Here is a 17,061-nt window from a genome sequence, read left to right as displayed (position 1 = left end):
AAAACCACCGTCGATTCTCGATACAAACCTTTAATTATATTATCCAACATTGCAAACACAAAGATCGCTCACAAAATCACAAAAAAAACCTGCGGGGTGTAGTCCGTTGTTACAAAAAGCAAATCTGCAGTGTCAAAATTACATTCACAAGTCATTTCGCTCTGACAGCTCTGAAATGTATCGTACACGCAGTTAATATGGTTTCTTTACAAAGTCTAAAATGCTTTGTTGCTTTTTGCCTTTAACAGTCTGCTTGAAAACAAATGCTTCGATATTATTTATGCTGTCTAAAACAGTCCATCCCCTACAAAACAACCATACTGTCGAATTTTTTGTAGCATTTCTATCACCTCACCGGCAGAGGGAATTGGTTCCAAATCTTCGTCCGCATCTTCTTCATCTTCGTTGTCATTGCCGCATGCAGATATGCTTGGCTTTGGTTTTGATGGGGATTTACCTAGATCGCGTTTCACCTGCGTTGTTCAGCGAATTACTATGCGAATGCGATTTGAATACGCGCTGTTTAGCACTTGTGATACATTTTAAAAAGCCGGCGATTAGTCACGGGGATCGAGATAACCGATGTTAAGTGGCGATTTTGGCCCTCTTTCGTGCTCGAGATATTAGGGTTCGGCGACATAAAAGAATCGACATAACCGATGAGAAATGCTATTGCAATAAGGGACTTTGGCGGTTCCACTTCAAAAACGTCGACTTAATAGGGTTGGCGAGTTAGCCGAGGTCGAGATAAGTGGGTTCGACTGTATATAATACAGTCCTCACTCATGGTGCTTTAATTACATTTGAAATATCTAAGACTAAAATTGAAATACAAGCAACTATAAGGGTAATGTAGAGTATATCTGTGCACATATGTACATTTCCACACTTCATAAATAGTCATATTTTAACAATTTACAAAAAGTCCCATGAGTCTTTGCTTATATTGTTGCTACTGTTGTTGTGTTGCTGTTGGACATGCACTCTTTGACATTTTGCACTACATGTGATTACAAAAGTTTAGACGTGCTCTAAATGCCTATATATGACTTATTTGTCATATTTTGTTTAATGTTATTTACACAGAAAGGAAGGTTAGATAACTGTTTGATAAATAAAAGTAGCCTACTTTACTATTAGTGTTTGTATTTTGTGTAAAATATTACATTTGGCCCGCGGTCCTCCGATAGATTTTCATTTTGGCCCACTAAGGGAAAATGTTTGGGCACCCCTGATTTAAACCCTTATGCGGGCGTGAGACACCTATCAGAACTGTACTCACTAAAGGGGTGGCAGGTATCGGGAAAACAGTCTCTGTGCAGAAATTTATTCTCGACTGGGCAGATGGAAAAGCAAACCAGGACATTCACTTCATATTTGCTCTTCCTTTCCGGAGCCTGAATTTGATTAAGGATAAATACAGTCTGATTGAACTGCTTCACCGCTTTGACCCAGAACTAAATTCATTTCAATCTACTGAGCTGTTTAGGTACAAAGTCTTGTTCATCTTTGATGGTCTGGATGAGTGTCGACTTCCTCTAGATTTTCAGAACAATGAGAGCTGGTTTGATGTAACAAAGGAAACATCACTGGATGTGCTGTTGACTAACCTCATTAAGGGGAATCTGCTTCCATCCGCTCTCCTCTGGATAACCTCCCGGCCTGCAGCAACCAATCAGGTACCTACTGAGTGCATCGACCAGGTGACAGAGATACGAGGGTTCAGTGATGCCCATAAGGAGGAGTATTTCAGAAAGAGATTTAATAATGAGAGCCTGGCTGAAAGGATTATCAGACATGTGAAATCATCAAGGAGCCTCTTCATCATGTGCCACATACCTGTGTTCTGCTCGATTTCAGCCACTGTCCTTGAGAGTCTTTTTAGTGAGTCTGACAGTGGAGAAATTCCAAGGACTCTGACTGAAATGTACACACACTTCCTGATCTTTCAGACAAGATTAATTAAAAACAAGTACAGGCCCCAGAATAGGACAGAATGGTACAGGAAACTGAAGGATGGATTGATGAAAAACAATGAAACTAATGATATTAGACGCCTCCTTCTAAATCTCGGTAAAATGGCTTTTCATAACCTTGAGAAAGGCAATCTCATATTTTATGAGAAAGATCTGGAACAGAGTGACCTTGACATCAGAGAAGCTTCAGTTTACTCTGGAGTCTGCACAGAAGTCTTTAAAGAGGAGTATGGGTTGTATCAGGATAAGGTGTACTGCTTTGTGCATCTGAGCATCCAGGAGTATCTCGCTGCTTTATATGTGTTTCTGTCAAACTCATCAGCTAAGCTACTGAAGACTGCAGTGAAAAAGGCATTAAAGAGCAAGAATGGACACTTGGACCTCTACCTCCGCTTCCTCCTGGGCCTCTCAACAGATTCCACTAAGACTCTGTTACAAAGGCTACTGGGAGAGACAGGATTCAGGTCCCATAACATTGGGGAAACAGCCCAATACATCAAAGGGAAAATAAAGGAGAATTTATCTACAGAAAGGACCATCAACCTGTTCCACTGTCTGAACGAACTGGGTGACAATTCTCTAGTAGAGGAGGTGCAAAAATACCTGAATTCAGGAAGCCTTTCAGCAGAAGACCTCTCACCTGCACAGTATTCAGCTCTGGCCTTTGTGTTACTGATGTCAGATGAGGAGCTGGATGTGTTTGATATGAAGAAATTCTTCAGATCAGATCATGAGCACTGGAGGCTGCTGTCTGTGGTCAAGACATGCAAGACAGCTCTGTAAGTGATGTGAGGATGTAAAACATGTCTTCTCTGGCAGTAAATTATTAGTATTGTTTGAAATATACCAAACATACAATCTCTTCTTCCGCATGCATTAATGACTTGGCTAGATTTGTTTTTGTTATCCTGAACCCAGATTTTATAATGACTGAGGGTAGTGATGTAGTAAAAAACAACAAAAGTGACATTTCCACTAACATGCACTATGCCTTCCGATAACTGAGACAGCATCCTAACCTGTTATAGAAACAAAGAGGCTCTTTATCTGGGGGGTTTATAGGTGAAAGGATCCTTTATTTGCACAAGTACAGGTTTATTGGTTTGCTTCTCTTCTCAATCTCCATGAGAGACACAGACACATTTACAGGGAGAACAAGCTTAGGGGTCACAGCACTGGGTCGGCTGGCATCCAGCACCCCTGGAACTGGAGGTTTAAGGGCTTTGCTCATGGGCCCACAGACATGTGACTATTCTGCCGAATCTCGAACCAGCAGTCTTCCGACCACAGGCCCAGTGGCTTAGCCTGCTGAGCCACACACCAGCTCCACAGAAATGCTATGTGAGTGTTATTGTCAGCAGCTGTGTTCATACGATGGACCCCAAAGCTGGGAGCTTCCAGAAGACTGCTGTCACTGGCTGCTCACTGGCGCCCTCTGCTGGCCTCAGCTGCTGTGTGTGTGTGTCTGTGCCCTGTGATGGGTTGGCACCTCGTCCTGGTTTGTTTCCTGTCTTGGGTGTGCGTGCGTGTGTGTGTGTGTGTGTGTGTGTGTGTGCACTGTGATGGGTTGGCACCTTGTCCTGGTTTGTTTCCTGTCTTGGGTGTGTGTGTGTGTGTGTGTGTGTGTGTGTGTGCGTGTGCCCTGTGATGGGTTGACGCCTCGTTATTTCCTGCCTTGTGTGTGTGTGTGTGTGTGTGTGTGTGTGTGTGTGTGTCTGTGTGTGTGTGTGTGTGTGTGTGTGTGTGTGTGTGTGTGTGTGTGCCCTGTGATGGGTTGGCACCTCGTCCTGGTTTGTTTCCTGCCTTGTGTGTGTGTGTGTGTGTGTGTGTGTGTGTCTGTGTCTGTGTGTGTGTGTGTGTGTGTGTGTGTGTGTGTGTGTGTCTGTGTGTGTTTGTGTGTGTGTGTGTGTGTGTGTGTGTGCGTGTGTGTGTGTGTGTGTGTGTGTGTGTGTGTGTGTGTGTGTGTGTGCGTGTGTGTGTGCCCTGTGATTGGTTGACGCCTCGTTATTTCCTGCCTTGCACCCATAGCCTCTGGGATCTGCACCAGAGCCCCGTGACCCTGAACAGGATTGGCGGTTTCAGAATATGGATGGATGGATGGATTTTGGCTGAAGTTAGTAATCCTTTAGTTAGTAACCATCCTTTGTGTGAAAAACAACCAAGAGCCAGAATTTCACAGAATGTTTCAGTTTGTCTTAATAATGGGCAACCCACTCAGAAATTCTTTTTCAGTTCTGGACACTGGAAGAAGAATTTCTGGAAATACTGGGTGTGGAACGTGATTCTTTGGGTTTGGACTAGGTAGCCATGAGTGGATGGCCATTGGTTCAGATCTCCTGGCTGGCAGATTGATGTCATCACTGGTCCCCTTGAGCAGGTCCCTTAATGCCAGTCACTGCAGATGTACTGAATACTGGCCAAAGCTTTGCTGTTACCCCCAAACTTTCTCTCACCTGTGTATGTGTCTGTGAGTTTCATGGAGAGCAAGATGGGGGAGGAGAAAAGGCAATTTCCTCATGGGGATGAATGAAATATCAAAATTCATAAAAACAGCTGTAAGAAACATCCAAAATCTTGGGATTGCATCACATATGCAGTAATAGAAGAGCAGGAATGTTGTCTGGTCCGGTGGCCTTCTGTGAGATGATTCTGAACATAGTTCTCCTCACATCAGTCATGGTCAGGCGGAGCACCTGCTCGTTGGGGGGAGGGGTGATCTTCCTTGCTGCCATGTCATTCTGTGTTTCAAACCGTGCATAGATGTGGTTCAGAGCATCTGGAAGAGAGGTCTCACTGTCACAGGCAGGTGGAGATGTCCTGTAGTGGGTGATGCCCAGATGTCCTGCCACATGTGTCGTACGTCCCCAGTGTTTTGGGAGTGGCTGTGGATTCTCTCAGCATTTGCACAATTTACTGCTCTGATGGCCTGGGATAGGTTGGTCCTGCACCCTTTTCTATGGAAAGGATACACATAGGGACCATTTATACCATTGTATGGGCACCTTTTAGGGCACTGCATCACATATCCTCCACTAGAAGGGCACTTCATAATGGTACCCTTTTCCGTTAGAAGGGTACCCATAGGAGCCGCTTATACCATTGTATGGGCACCTTTTAGGGCACTACATCACATATCCTCCACTAGAAGGGCTCTTCATAATGGTACCCTTTTCCGTTAGAAGGGTACCCATAGGAGCCGCTTATACCATTGTATGGGCACCTTTTAGGGCACTACGTCACATATCCTCCACTAGAAGGGCTCTTCATAATGGTACCCTTTTCCGTTAGAAGGGTACCCATAGGAGCCGCTTATACCATTGTATGGGCACCTTTTAGGGCACTGCATCACATATCCTCCACTAGAAGGGCTCATTAATACACTTCATCACATCTTCTCACTCTATAAGGCACCATTTCCCGTGAAGGGGACATCCTAGATGGTGCTAAACCGTGTGATGGGCAGCTAATAGTGGCATTTTCACCATTCCTTAGGGAATATTTGTGATGTTTTTTCAGCCATGGGGACTCTAGGGCGGCGACTGCCCCCCCCATTCCCCCTCTGAGTCCCCCAGTGGCCTGTGCTGCTCGCTTGTTTTAATGTTGCTGTCAGTACTATTAACAATGTAGGTTACAGATCCAGCCGCTTAAAATTTCCCCACTTTCCATGACAGGTCCTTGACAGGACCTTGACTGGCTCTTGGCTGGTCCTTGACTGTAATGAGATCCCCCACGATGATGTAATGAAAAAGGGGGCCGGCATGATCCACCCCTCAACTCTCTGTGTGTAAAGTACTTGCAATGATCTATCCATCCACCAGGGAGAGCAGTAATCTGAAGTGACTTACCTGAAATCAGGTAAGATACCTGAATCAGGTATTGTAACTCCACTGCAAAAAATGAAAATCTAAGCAAGTACAATTTCCCTATATTTAAACAAAATTCCAATTTCATTAATAAACTTACTACACTGCAATAAATGGCCTGTGAAATTTAGAAATAGTTTCTGTTGTGAGGCAAAGATGGCCTAAAACTGTCAAAATGTGTTTTTAGTCAGTTTATTGATGAAATTACAATTTTATTTTACTTCCCTCTTTGGAGATGAGGCGGTCCCAAGATATGTCCAATACAATAATTACAGGCCTAAACAAAGTATTAAGACTGATATTGTCAAGCAATGAGAGGTATATGAAAATTAATCAGATTTGAAGCCCATTAAGCTTGTTTGGCACAAGATGAAAGATTTCATGCGCAAGGAGGCCAAGCCAGGTACAAAGCAGCAGCATGTCCAAGAGTTATTTTGGGAGAAGAGAGTGACCCAAGATGTGTGTGACAGACTAATTACAGGTCTAAACAAAGTAATAAGGTTGACTGTGGAGAATAAAGGTGTGTTCTTTCTTTCTGTCTGGCTAACAGCCGGATAGGCTGCTGGTGGCTGCACATCCACGGGGGGGGGGGGGGGGGGGTGATGTGTGAATGTGTCATTAACTTCTCTGCTTGGCCACAATGAAACAATGAGACAGATGAGACAGATGTTTGAAGCGGTCAAGGTGAGGTTATTTTTTTAACATAAGAAACACTGCTTTCAGATCATAAGAACATAAGAACTATACAAACGAGAGGAGGCCATTCGGCCCATCAAGCTCGCTTAGGGAGAACTTAACTAATAGCTCAGAGTTGTTAAAATCTTATCTAGCTCTGATTTAAAGGAACTCAAGGATTCAGCTTGCACTATGTTATCAGGAAGACTATTCCATATTCTGACTATCAAGCCAGTCGGTTAAATAAACACTACTAAACAGTCATTACACACTACCAGTCAAAACTGTTGTTGGCATGTAAATTAGAAACCAGAAGACTATAGTGGAAAAAAAGTATGATTGTCTACCAAAAACATTTATACACTGTATAGTCATGACTGACATGCTGAGGCTGGGTTTGAACCAGTGACCCAGGGAACACAAGCACACAGGCTTAGCCCACTGAGCCACACAGGGACCCTGAAAGTGCAAATGTTTTTTGCATGAAAGTTCACCATAGCAAATACCCTGAGCAAGGAACTGCCCACAAGCACAAGAAAAGTGGTGGGGCTGGGGGCTGGGGGCTGGGGGCTGGGGGCTGGGGGCTGGGGGTGGGGGGTCAACTGAATGTGTGAAAGTCATTAACATCTCTTTTGACTGGTAGTATGTGTGTGTTTGTGTGTGGGTTTGCATAGATCACATTTGAGGACCAAATTGCCCCCAAAGTGTAGTAAAACCTGAAATTTTCCTACTTTTGGGGACATTTTTTGAGGTCCCTATTTGGATAAACACTTTTAAAGCCTCTGATCACAAATTTTTCTGAACACATACAAATCGAATTTCAATGAAAAAGTTGGCCAAAATTTCACATCTGTTCACGACTATACGCTCGGGTGGTGAACAAAAGCACTGGCAAAGTCTTGCATTTCTGAAAAGTTTCAATACGCAGAAAAAGGCTAGTCACATTAGAAACGCTATTTCGTGAAGTCTGGTCCACCATCTAAACGGCTAAACACACCAGAAGCCCCTGAAATAGAAGAAATCACAAGACAGAAAACATTTTAACATCCCTCCATCACAGAGCCAGACTCGCCATCAAAACTGTAAGCTCCTCTAAACCCAGCTTATTGTACCTTGATACCTTGTACGTTGCTTTGGATAAGTCTGTTAAATGCTTTAAATGTAAATATAAATATTGTACAGTGTAAAGCCATGTAGCAGAAATGACTTGGGGTCAGTAATCCAGGAAACATGGAGGTGTACAGTAAATATCCATTGTCTTCCCAACATCAGTCACTGAATGGTATTAAAAAAGCACTGGAGAGTTCAAAGCATACAATTCTCACAGTCTAACAGCACCACCAACATTCAGATGTAAATGAGCTTGAGATGTAAATGCATGCTGGCTGACCAGATCACCCCCCCTGGAAAGAAAATATCCCTATTCCCTTTTATTGTCCTTGGTGATTTTAACAGAGTGAATCTACACCAGGAACTTCCTAAATACAGACAGCATATCGACTGCCCCACCAGGGACAACATCACACTGGACCACTGTTACACCATTTTAAAAGATGCCTATCGCTCTGTCCCCCGGGCAGCTTTAGGACATTCTGATCACTGTATGGTCCATCTTATTCCAATTTACAGGCAACAGCTTAAACGTGCCAAGCCTGTAGTCAAAACTGTGAAGAAGTGGACCAATGCAGCAAAGCAGAAACTGCAGGACTGTTTTGACTGCACTAATTGGACTGTCTTTGAAGCTGCATCTGATAATCTGGATGAGTTGACAGACACTGTGACATCATACATCAGTTTTTGTGAAGATGTGTGTGTCCCGACCAAGACCTTCTGCACATACAACAACAATAAACCATGGTTCACTCCCAAACTGCAACATCTTCACCAGGCCAAGGAGGATGCCTACAGAAGTGGTGACAGGGCCCTGTACAGGCAGGCCAGGAACACGCTGACCAGTGAGATCAAAGTGGCAAAAAGAAGCTACTCTGAGAAGCTGAAAGAACGGTTCTCAGCCAATGACCCTGCATCAGTGTGGAGAGGCCTGCGAGATATCACCAGCAACAGACGACCCCTACCCCCCGCTGAAGCAAACAAAGACCTGGCAGATGAGCTGAACAACTTCTACTGCAGGTTTGAGATAAACAGATTCACACCCCCCATCCACCCCACTCCAGAGACAATAACCCCCATCACACCTCGTACCCCCCTATCCTCCCCCCTGGAACTCAGAATACACAAAGCGGAAGTGAGCCGGCTGTTCCAGAAACAGAAAACCAAGAAGGCCCCGGGACCAGACGGTGTATCCCCCTCCTGCCTCAAAACCTGTGCTGATCAGCTGGCTCCCATCTTCACCCGCATCTTCAATAGATTCCTGGAGCTGTGTGTAGTTCCCTCGTGCTTCAAACGCTCCACCATTATCACGGTCCCCAGAAAACCCACCATTACAGGACTGAATGACTACAGACCTGTCGCCTTGACGTCTGTGGTCATGAAATCCTTTGAACGCCTGGTTTTAGCCCATCTAAAGGACATTACAGGACACCAGCTGTACCCCCTGCAGTTTGCCTATCGGGCAAACAGGTCGGTGGATGATGCAGTGAATATGGGGCTGCATTATATCCTGCAACATCTGGTCCGTCCAGGAACTTATGCCAGGATCCGATTTGTGGACTTTAGTTCGGCTAAACGAGCATAGATTTTAACGAGCAGTTAAAATCATTTCAGATCCGTCACATCCTGGACACAATCTTCTCCAGCTACCCCCCTCTGGCAGGCGCTACAGATCTGTTTACAAAAACTGTTTACACTCTACCTCGCACCTTAAAATTGCACAGTGTTACTCACCTGTGTATATTTATAATATTTATAATTTTTCACATTTGTATTGTATTTGTATTGTATTGTACTGTATTTGTACAGTATTTCTTGTATACGGTATTTTGTTTTTATAGTGTCACTTATTGTAGAGCTGGGTGATATGGCCTAAAAATAAAATCTCAGATTTTTTCACAAAAAATCTGATTTCCGATTTTAATCGATTCTCCCCTCCCCTACTCAAAATCAAACTACTTTATTTAGCTTTTTTTACTTTAAACCTGACCTTTAGGAGCAGTGTGTGGCTCAGTGGGCTAAGCTGTGTGCTTGTAATCAGAAAGTCACTGGTTCAAGCCCAGCCTCAGTATGTCTGCAGCTTCTTGAGCAAGGCCCCAACAGGTGGCCTTCACAGACAACTTATTCTTCAAAGATCAAGTTGAGGGAGGCATAAACACAATTTCCCCACGGGGATCAATAAAGTGTCAGTTATTATTGTGAACACTTTTAGAAAGGTTTCTCTATAGCTTATTTTAAAACTGGCAACAACACAATACACCCTCAAACTTATAAATAAAAGTAATAAGTAATATTGTAATAACAATAGAAAAAAAACACATAATTTTATCATGTCAGCTTAGTATTAAGTAAATACTTTATGCCATTGGGTTTGACATATTATATTACAATTACAATTACAAATTACAGAAGTAGCAACACCTTTCTTTGGGCACGTGCCATCTTTTCCCCTGTCATTGCCATGTTGTTAGTGAATCTGCTACAGTGTTAATTTACCCGTGAGGAATGGTGCATCGCATTAGTTCCGCATTTGGCGCTTGTGTGTAAAAAAAGTAATAAAATCGATTTCATGAAAACATATCGTCCTGAACTGTAAATTCGAATTAATCAATTAAATTGATTTATCGCCCAGCTCTAACTTATTGTTTGTGTATGAGAGAGTATCAAACTGTGGGAAACTAATTCCTTGTGTGCCCCAGCACACTTGGCGAATAAAAGCTGATTCTGATTCTGATTGCTGCAGCAGGTGAGGATCATGAACTCCCAATGACCTACAAATTCTTTAATCAATCAACAGTTACAGTATCAACAATCAATGGCTGGACAGTTGATACAGGGACAATGATCACAACACACATCAGAACAGCCTTCCCAAAGCCAACAAACTGAACCCTATTGAAAATTTGTGGACTATGCTTAAAATAAAGCACTTTAAAACAAATCAATATACTGTAGGACCAAAGTGTTGTACAAAGGATAAATAAGAATAGACAATAAACAAACCAATAAAGCATATTAAAATAAAATAAGTAAATAAAATAAATTAAAACAAAAATGAGCTTTTTTAAGTCATAGCAAAGACCATTCAATCATTTAACCCTGTAAAAAGAAAAGTAAAGTTTTTGTAAAGACAGCGCCATCTAATGGTATCACCCTGCAAGTGAATGAATGGGCGGGTTTATAGTCAAATATAGGCCCACCCCTAGAAGAAGGGGGGCTCTACCTTTCGGATGGTAATTGGAAGGAACTTGGCTGGGATTTGGCTGCCAGCCAGACTGGAGGGGAAATTTTAAGTGGCTGGATCTGTATATATCTCCTCCTTGGATTGCCACCTTATCGTGGTGGAGGGGTTTGCGTGCCTCCGTGAACCTGGGGGCTAGGTTGTCGGGGGCAATAGCCCCTGGTAGGGTCTCCCAAGGCAAAAAGGTCCCAGGGGAGGGGCCAGACAAAGAGCAATCCAAAAGAACCCCATGAAAAAGTTTAAAAGCAAAGTCCCGTTTCCCTCGCCCGGACTAGGGTCACCGGGGCCCCACCCTGGAGCCAGGCCTGGGGGAGGGGCCCGTTGGCGAGCACAGCCCGAAAGAGGCACGCGGGACTGTCCCCAGGTGGGCCCACCACCCACAAGGGGAATGTCAGGGGTTCGGTGCATTGTGGATCGGGTGGCGGCCAAGGGAGGCCCTGGCGGTCCGATCCCCGGCTGACAAAACTGGCTTTCGGGACATGGAATGTCACCTCTCTGGTGGGGAAGGAGCCTGAGCTTGTGCGTGAGGTTGAGAGGTATCGACTAGATATAGTCGGGCTCACCTCAACGCATAGCTTGGGTTCTGGAACCAATCTCCTGGAGAGGGGCTGGACGCTCTTTTACTCTGGAGTTGCGGCGGGTGAGCGACGCCGGGCTGGGGTGGGGCTATTGGTGGCCCCACAGCTCGGTGCATTAACACCGGAGTTTACCCCGGTGAACGAGAGGGCTGTTTCCCTGCGCCTTCGGGTCGGGGATAGGTCTCTGACTGTCATCTGCGCTTATGCGCCGAATGTCAGTTCGGAGTACCCGGCCTTCTTGGATTCCCTTAGCGGTATGCTATTTGGCGTGCCGCGGGGGGATTCCATTGTTTTGCTGGGGGACTTCAACGCTCACGTGGGCAATGACAGTGTGACCTGGAAGGGGGTGATTGGGAGGAACGGCCTCCCTGATCTGAATCCGAGCGGTGTTCTGTTGTTGGACTTCTGTGCAATGCATGGTTTGTCCATAACGAACACCATGTTCGAGCATAAGGGTGTCCATAAGTGGACATGGTACGAACATGCCCGGGGCTACAGGTCGATGATCGATTTTATAATCGTATCAACTGATCTGCGGCCCTCCGTCTTGGACACTCGGGTAAAGAGAGGGGCAGAGCTGTCAACTGATCACCACCTGGTGATGAGTTGGCTCAGGTGGCGGGGGAGGAAGCCGGTCAGACCTGGTAGGCCCAAGCGCATAGTGAGGGTTTGCTGGGAACGTCTGGCAGAGGCTCCTGTTCGCTGGAGCTTTAACTCGTGCCTCCGGCAGAATTCCGACTGCATGCCGGGGGAGGTAGGGGACATTGAGTCTGAATGGACACTGTTCCGGACCTCCATTGTGGAAGCGGCCGTACGGAGCTGTGGCTGCAGGGTGGTCGGTGCCTGTCGTGGCGGTAACCCCCGTACCCGATGGTGGACACCAGAGGTGAGGGGGGCCGTGAAGCTGAAGAAGGAGGCTTACCGGGAATTATTAGCCCGGGGGTCTCCGGAGGCAGCTGACGGGTACCGGCGGGCCAGGCGGAACGCGGCTCGGGCGGTCGCAGAAGCAAAAACCCGGACGTGGGAGGAGTTCGGTGAGGCCATGGAAAGTGACTTTCGGTCGGCCTCAAAAAGGTTCTGGCAAACCATACGGAGTATCAGGAGGGGGAAGCAGCTCCTGGTTCCTACTATTTATAGTGGGGTGGGGGGGCTGTTGACCTCACCTGGGGACATCATCCGGAGGTGGAAGGAATACTTTGAGGACCTCCTCAACCCTGCCTCAGATACATCTACGCATACTGCCTTTGAGACATCTGAGGGCACAGAGCCCGAGGGTGCTTGGGGGGGCTTGCCCATCACTGAGGCTGAGGTGGCCAGGGTGGTTAAACAACTCCGTGGTGGCCGGGCCCCGGGGGTGGACGAGATCCGCCCGGAGTACCTGAAGGCTCTAGATGTTGTGGGGCTGTCGTGGCTGACACGCCTTCTCAACAGTGCGTGGAGGTCAGGGACAGTGCCGCTGGATTGGCAGACCGGGGTGGTGGTCCCCTTATTTAAGAAAGGGGACCGGAGGGTGTGTTCCAACTACAGGGGGATCACACTTCTCAGCCTCCCTGGGAAAGTCTATTCCGGGGTACTGGAGAGGAGGGTGAGATCGATAGTCGAATCTCGGATTCAGGAGGAACAATGCGGTTTTCGTCCTGGTCGTGGAACGCTGGACCAGCTTTATACCCTTGCAAGGGTACTGGAGGGGGCCTGGGAGTTTGCCTATCCAGTCTACATGTGTTTTGTGGATTTGGAAAAGGCTTACGACCGGGTTCCCCGAGGTGCTCTGTGGGGGGTGCTTCGAGAGTATGGGGTCCGGGGTCCACTGTTGTGGGCGATCCGGTCCCTGTACGAACGGAGCAGAAGCTTGGTCCGCATTGCCGGCAATAAGTCGGACGTGTTCCAGGTGCGTGTTGGGCTCCGCCAGGGCTGCCCTTTGTCATCGGTCCTGTTTATCATATTTATGGATAGGATTTCTAGGCGCAGCCAAGGCGTCGAGGGTGTCCAGTTTGGTGACCTCAGGATTGCCTCGCTGCTTTTTGCAGACGATGTCGTCCTGCTGGCTTCATCTGCTGGGGATCTCCAGCAGGCACTGGGGCGGTTCGCAGCCGAGTGCGAAGCGGCAGGGATGAGGATTAGCACCTCCAAGTCCGAGACCATTGTTCTCAGCCGGAAACGGGTGGTTTGCCCTCTTCGGGTTGGGGAAGACGTACTGCCTCAAGTGGAGGAGTTTAAGTATCTCGGAGTCTTGTTCTCGAGTGAGGGTAGGCGAGATCGGGAGCTGGATAGACGGATCGGAGCGGCGTCTGCAGTTCTGCAGGCGCTTAACCGGTCCGTCGTGGCTAAGAAAGAACTGAGCCAAAAAGCCAAGCTCTCGATCTATTGGTCCATCTTTGTCCCTACCCTCACCTATGGTCATGAGTTATGGGTAATGACCGAAAGAACGAGATCGCGAATACAAGCGGCCGAAATGAGGTTTCTCCGCAGGGTGTCTGGGCTCTCCCTTAGGGATAGGGTGAGAAGTTCGGATATCCGGGAGGGCCTCAGAGTAGAACCGCTGCTTCTTCACGTCGAAAGGAGCCAGTTGAGGTGGTTTGGACATCTGGTGCGGATGCCTCCTGGGCGGCTACCCGGAGAGGTTTTCCGTGCATGTCCTACAGGGAGGAGGCCCCGGGGCAGGCCCAGGACTCGCTGGAGGGATTATATCTCTCGGCTGGCCTGGGAACGCCTCGGTGTACCCCCCGAGGAGCTGGTGGGGTTAGCTGGGGAGAGGGAGGTCTGGGTGCCTCTACTGAAGCTGCTACCCCCGCGACCCGAACCCCGGACAAGCGGCAGATGATGGATGGATGGATGGATGGATGGAGGTTATATATGTGTCTGTGTCTTAACATATTTTCTTTTTCCAGTCTGAACAGCTATAATCTCACAGAGACATGCTGTGACACGTTGGCTTCAGCTCTCAGATCAAACTCCTCACCCCTGAGAGAGCTGGACCTGAGTGACAATGACCTGCAGGATTCAGGAGTGAAGCTGCTCTCTGTTGGACTGGGGGATTCACACTGTAAGCTGGAGATACTGAGGTCAGTCTTCCTGGGTATTCCACACTGTAAACTGGGGGTAGTGAGGTGAGTATTACTGGGTATTCCACACTGTAAACTGGGGGTAGTGAGGTGAGTATTACTGGGTATTCCACACTGTAAACTGGGGGTAGTGAGGTGAGTATTACTGGGTATTCCACACTGTAAACTGGGGGTAGTGAGGTGAGTATTACTGGGTATTCCACACTGTAAACTGGGGGTAGTGAGGTGAGTATTACTGGGTATTCCACACTGTAAACTAGGGGTAGTGAGGTGAGTATTACTGGGTATTCCACACTGTACGCTGGAGATACTAAGGTAGAAAATAACCAATGATTTCAAAGTAAAGCAGGAGTATCTAAGTCTACAGGTTGAGTTAAAAAGTAACATTAGACTCGCTAAGTGGAATGTCGAAAGGAAGATTCCATTGGAGGCTAATGATGGCATTAAAGGTTTCTTTCAATATTTTAACTCCAAAAGAACTATAAAAGCTGGAATCACTAATCTACAGGATAGTAAGGACCTTTTAATTGAAAATGAAATTGATACAGTAAATGAGTTTAATGATTATTTTACACGGGTGTTCACAGTAGAGGAAATGATTAACTTACCAGCATTTAGTACAAATACAGTGTCGTATATAAACAATATACAGCACCCTCCACAATTATTGGCACCCCTTGTAAAGATTTGTAAAAATGGTTAGAAAAAATCCACTTTTTTGCAAAGCAGCTTCATCTCACACTGAATTTTTTTGAAAAATCCAACCTTTCATTGAAATAAATTTATTCAAAGAAAAACAAATCCTTCATCAAGAAATAATTATTTTCATCAAAAACACATGTGCCATGATTATTGGCACCCCTGCTTTTAATACTTTGCACAGCCCCCCTTTGCCAGTATAACAGCACTGAGTCCCCTATAACATTTTATAAGGTTGGAGAATACAGAGCAGGGCATCTGAGTCCATTCCTCTGTACAGAATCTCTCCAGATCACCCAGGGTCCGAGGCCCTCTCTTGTACACTCTGCTCTTCAGCTCAGCCCACTGGTTTTCAGTGGGGTTCCGGTCAGGGGACTGAGATGGCCATGGCAGAAGCTTGATACTGTGGTCAGCTAACCATCTTTGTGTTGATTTGGACATGTGCTTAGGATCACTGTCCTGCTGGCAGATCCAATGACGGCCCAGTTTTAGTTTCCTGGCAGAAGCAGCCAAATTTTGATATAAAATGTCCTGGTATTTCATGGAGTCCATAGTGCCATGTACCCTAACGAGGTTTCCGGGGCCTTTGGAGGAAAAACACCCCCAAAACATCACAGAACCTCCACCATATTTTACAGTTGGGATGAGGTTCATTTCATTATATCCATCCTTCTGTTTACACCAAACCCACCTTGAATGTTTATTGCCAAAAAGCTCAATTTTTGTTTCATCAGACCATTGAATTTGATTCCAGTCAAAGCTGTAGTGATGTTTTGTAGTGATGTTCCTGGCACTTACATTTTAAGTAACTGACAGAAAAGGCTTCTGTCTGTCATACCTTTCAAATAATCTGTTAGCATGAAGGGGGCTTCTGATGGTTTTTTCAGAGACGTGGTAACCCCAAGATTTTACTTGGTCTTGTAATTCACCAACAGTCATCCTTGGGGATTTTTTGTCTCTCTTATGATCCTCCTCACTGTATGTGGGGGCTAAATAAACTTGGGTCCTCTTCCAGGCAGGTTTCTAACAGGTCCAGTTGATGTCCACTTTTTAATTATTGCCCTAACAGTAGAAAAGGGCATTTTAAGGCGAGTAGCTATTTTTCATACCCATTCCCTGACTTATGAAGGTCAGCACACTTCTCCCTCATTTGGTCTGTGTGTTCTCTTATCTTTCCCATGTTGATGGATGACTAAGGGAATTTGGCCTCTGTGTCTCCTCATGTTTGTACCCCAGATAATCAGGAAGTCATGGATTACAGCTTGAAGGTTCCTATTCACTCCAATCAACTCAAAAATGTACAATTTACAAGGGAAACATGCTTCAGTTACATTGTGTTCACTATAATTTGCAGGGGTGCCAATAATCATGCCACATGTGTTTTTGTTAAAAATAATATTTCTTGATGACGGTTTTGTTTTTCAATGAAAGGTTGGATTTTTCTAATTTTTTCAGTGTGAGATGAAGCTATTTTTTCTTACCCTTGTACAAAGGGGTGCCAATAATTGCGGAGGGCACTGTATGTATAACTGAGGCTGATGTGGTACAAAGCCTAGCTAAGCTCAAAATAAATAAATCACAGGGCCCTGATGGCATCTTGCCTATACTTTTAAAAGAGATGAGGGATATTATTATCCAACCTTTAACTTTACTATTCCAGAAATCCTTATCTGCTGGTGTGATACCTTCTTATTGGAAGTATGCTAATATAATGCCCATATTGAGAAAAGGGGATAGAAGTAATCCAGCATATAATTATTAATTTATTTAATTACATAACTGGAAAAGTAATGGAAGCTATTAGTAGTTATTAGAGGCACAAAGTCACAGTGGGTCTGCGTTCATAGTGCGGTACCA

The 17,061-nt window shown here is 45.7% G+C and overlaps 2 protein-coding genes across 3 annotated transcripts in view; one reads left to right on the top strand and one right to left on the bottom strand.

Moving 5' to 3' along the window:
- The window catches only part of LOC111846294 (protein NLRC3-like), a 303,153-nt gene that overhangs the window by 64,545 nt on the left and 221,547 nt on the right, over window positions 1–17,061 (bottom strand). The window lies entirely within an intron of this gene.
- The window catches only part of LOC140588796 (protein NLRC3-like), a 32,924-nt gene continuing 17,103 nt past the window's right edge, over window positions 1,241–17,061 (top strand). For both annotated transcript variants that reach the window (XM_072710972.1, XM_072710973.1), the window contains exons 1-2: window positions 1,241–2,755; window positions 14,332–14,505. In XM_072710972.1, coding sequence (XP_072567073.1) covers window positions 1,827–2,755; window positions 14,332–14,505 — 1,103 coding nt within the window. In that variant the 5' untranslated portion in view covers window positions 1,241–1,826. The remainder of the gene's footprint in view (window positions 2,756–14,331; window positions 14,506–17,061) is intronic.

This window comes from Paramormyrops kingsleyae, chromosome 4 (genome assembly GCF_048594095.1).
Source record: "Paramormyrops kingsleyae isolate MSU_618 chromosome 4, PKINGS_0.4, whole genome shotgun sequence".
Classification (NCBI taxonomy): domain Eukaryota; kingdom Metazoa; phylum Chordata; class Actinopteri; order Osteoglossiformes; family Mormyridae; genus Paramormyrops; species Paramormyrops kingsleyae.
Note: the sequence above shows the minus strand (reverse complement) of the source record. Positions and strands in the feature narration are given on the sequence as shown.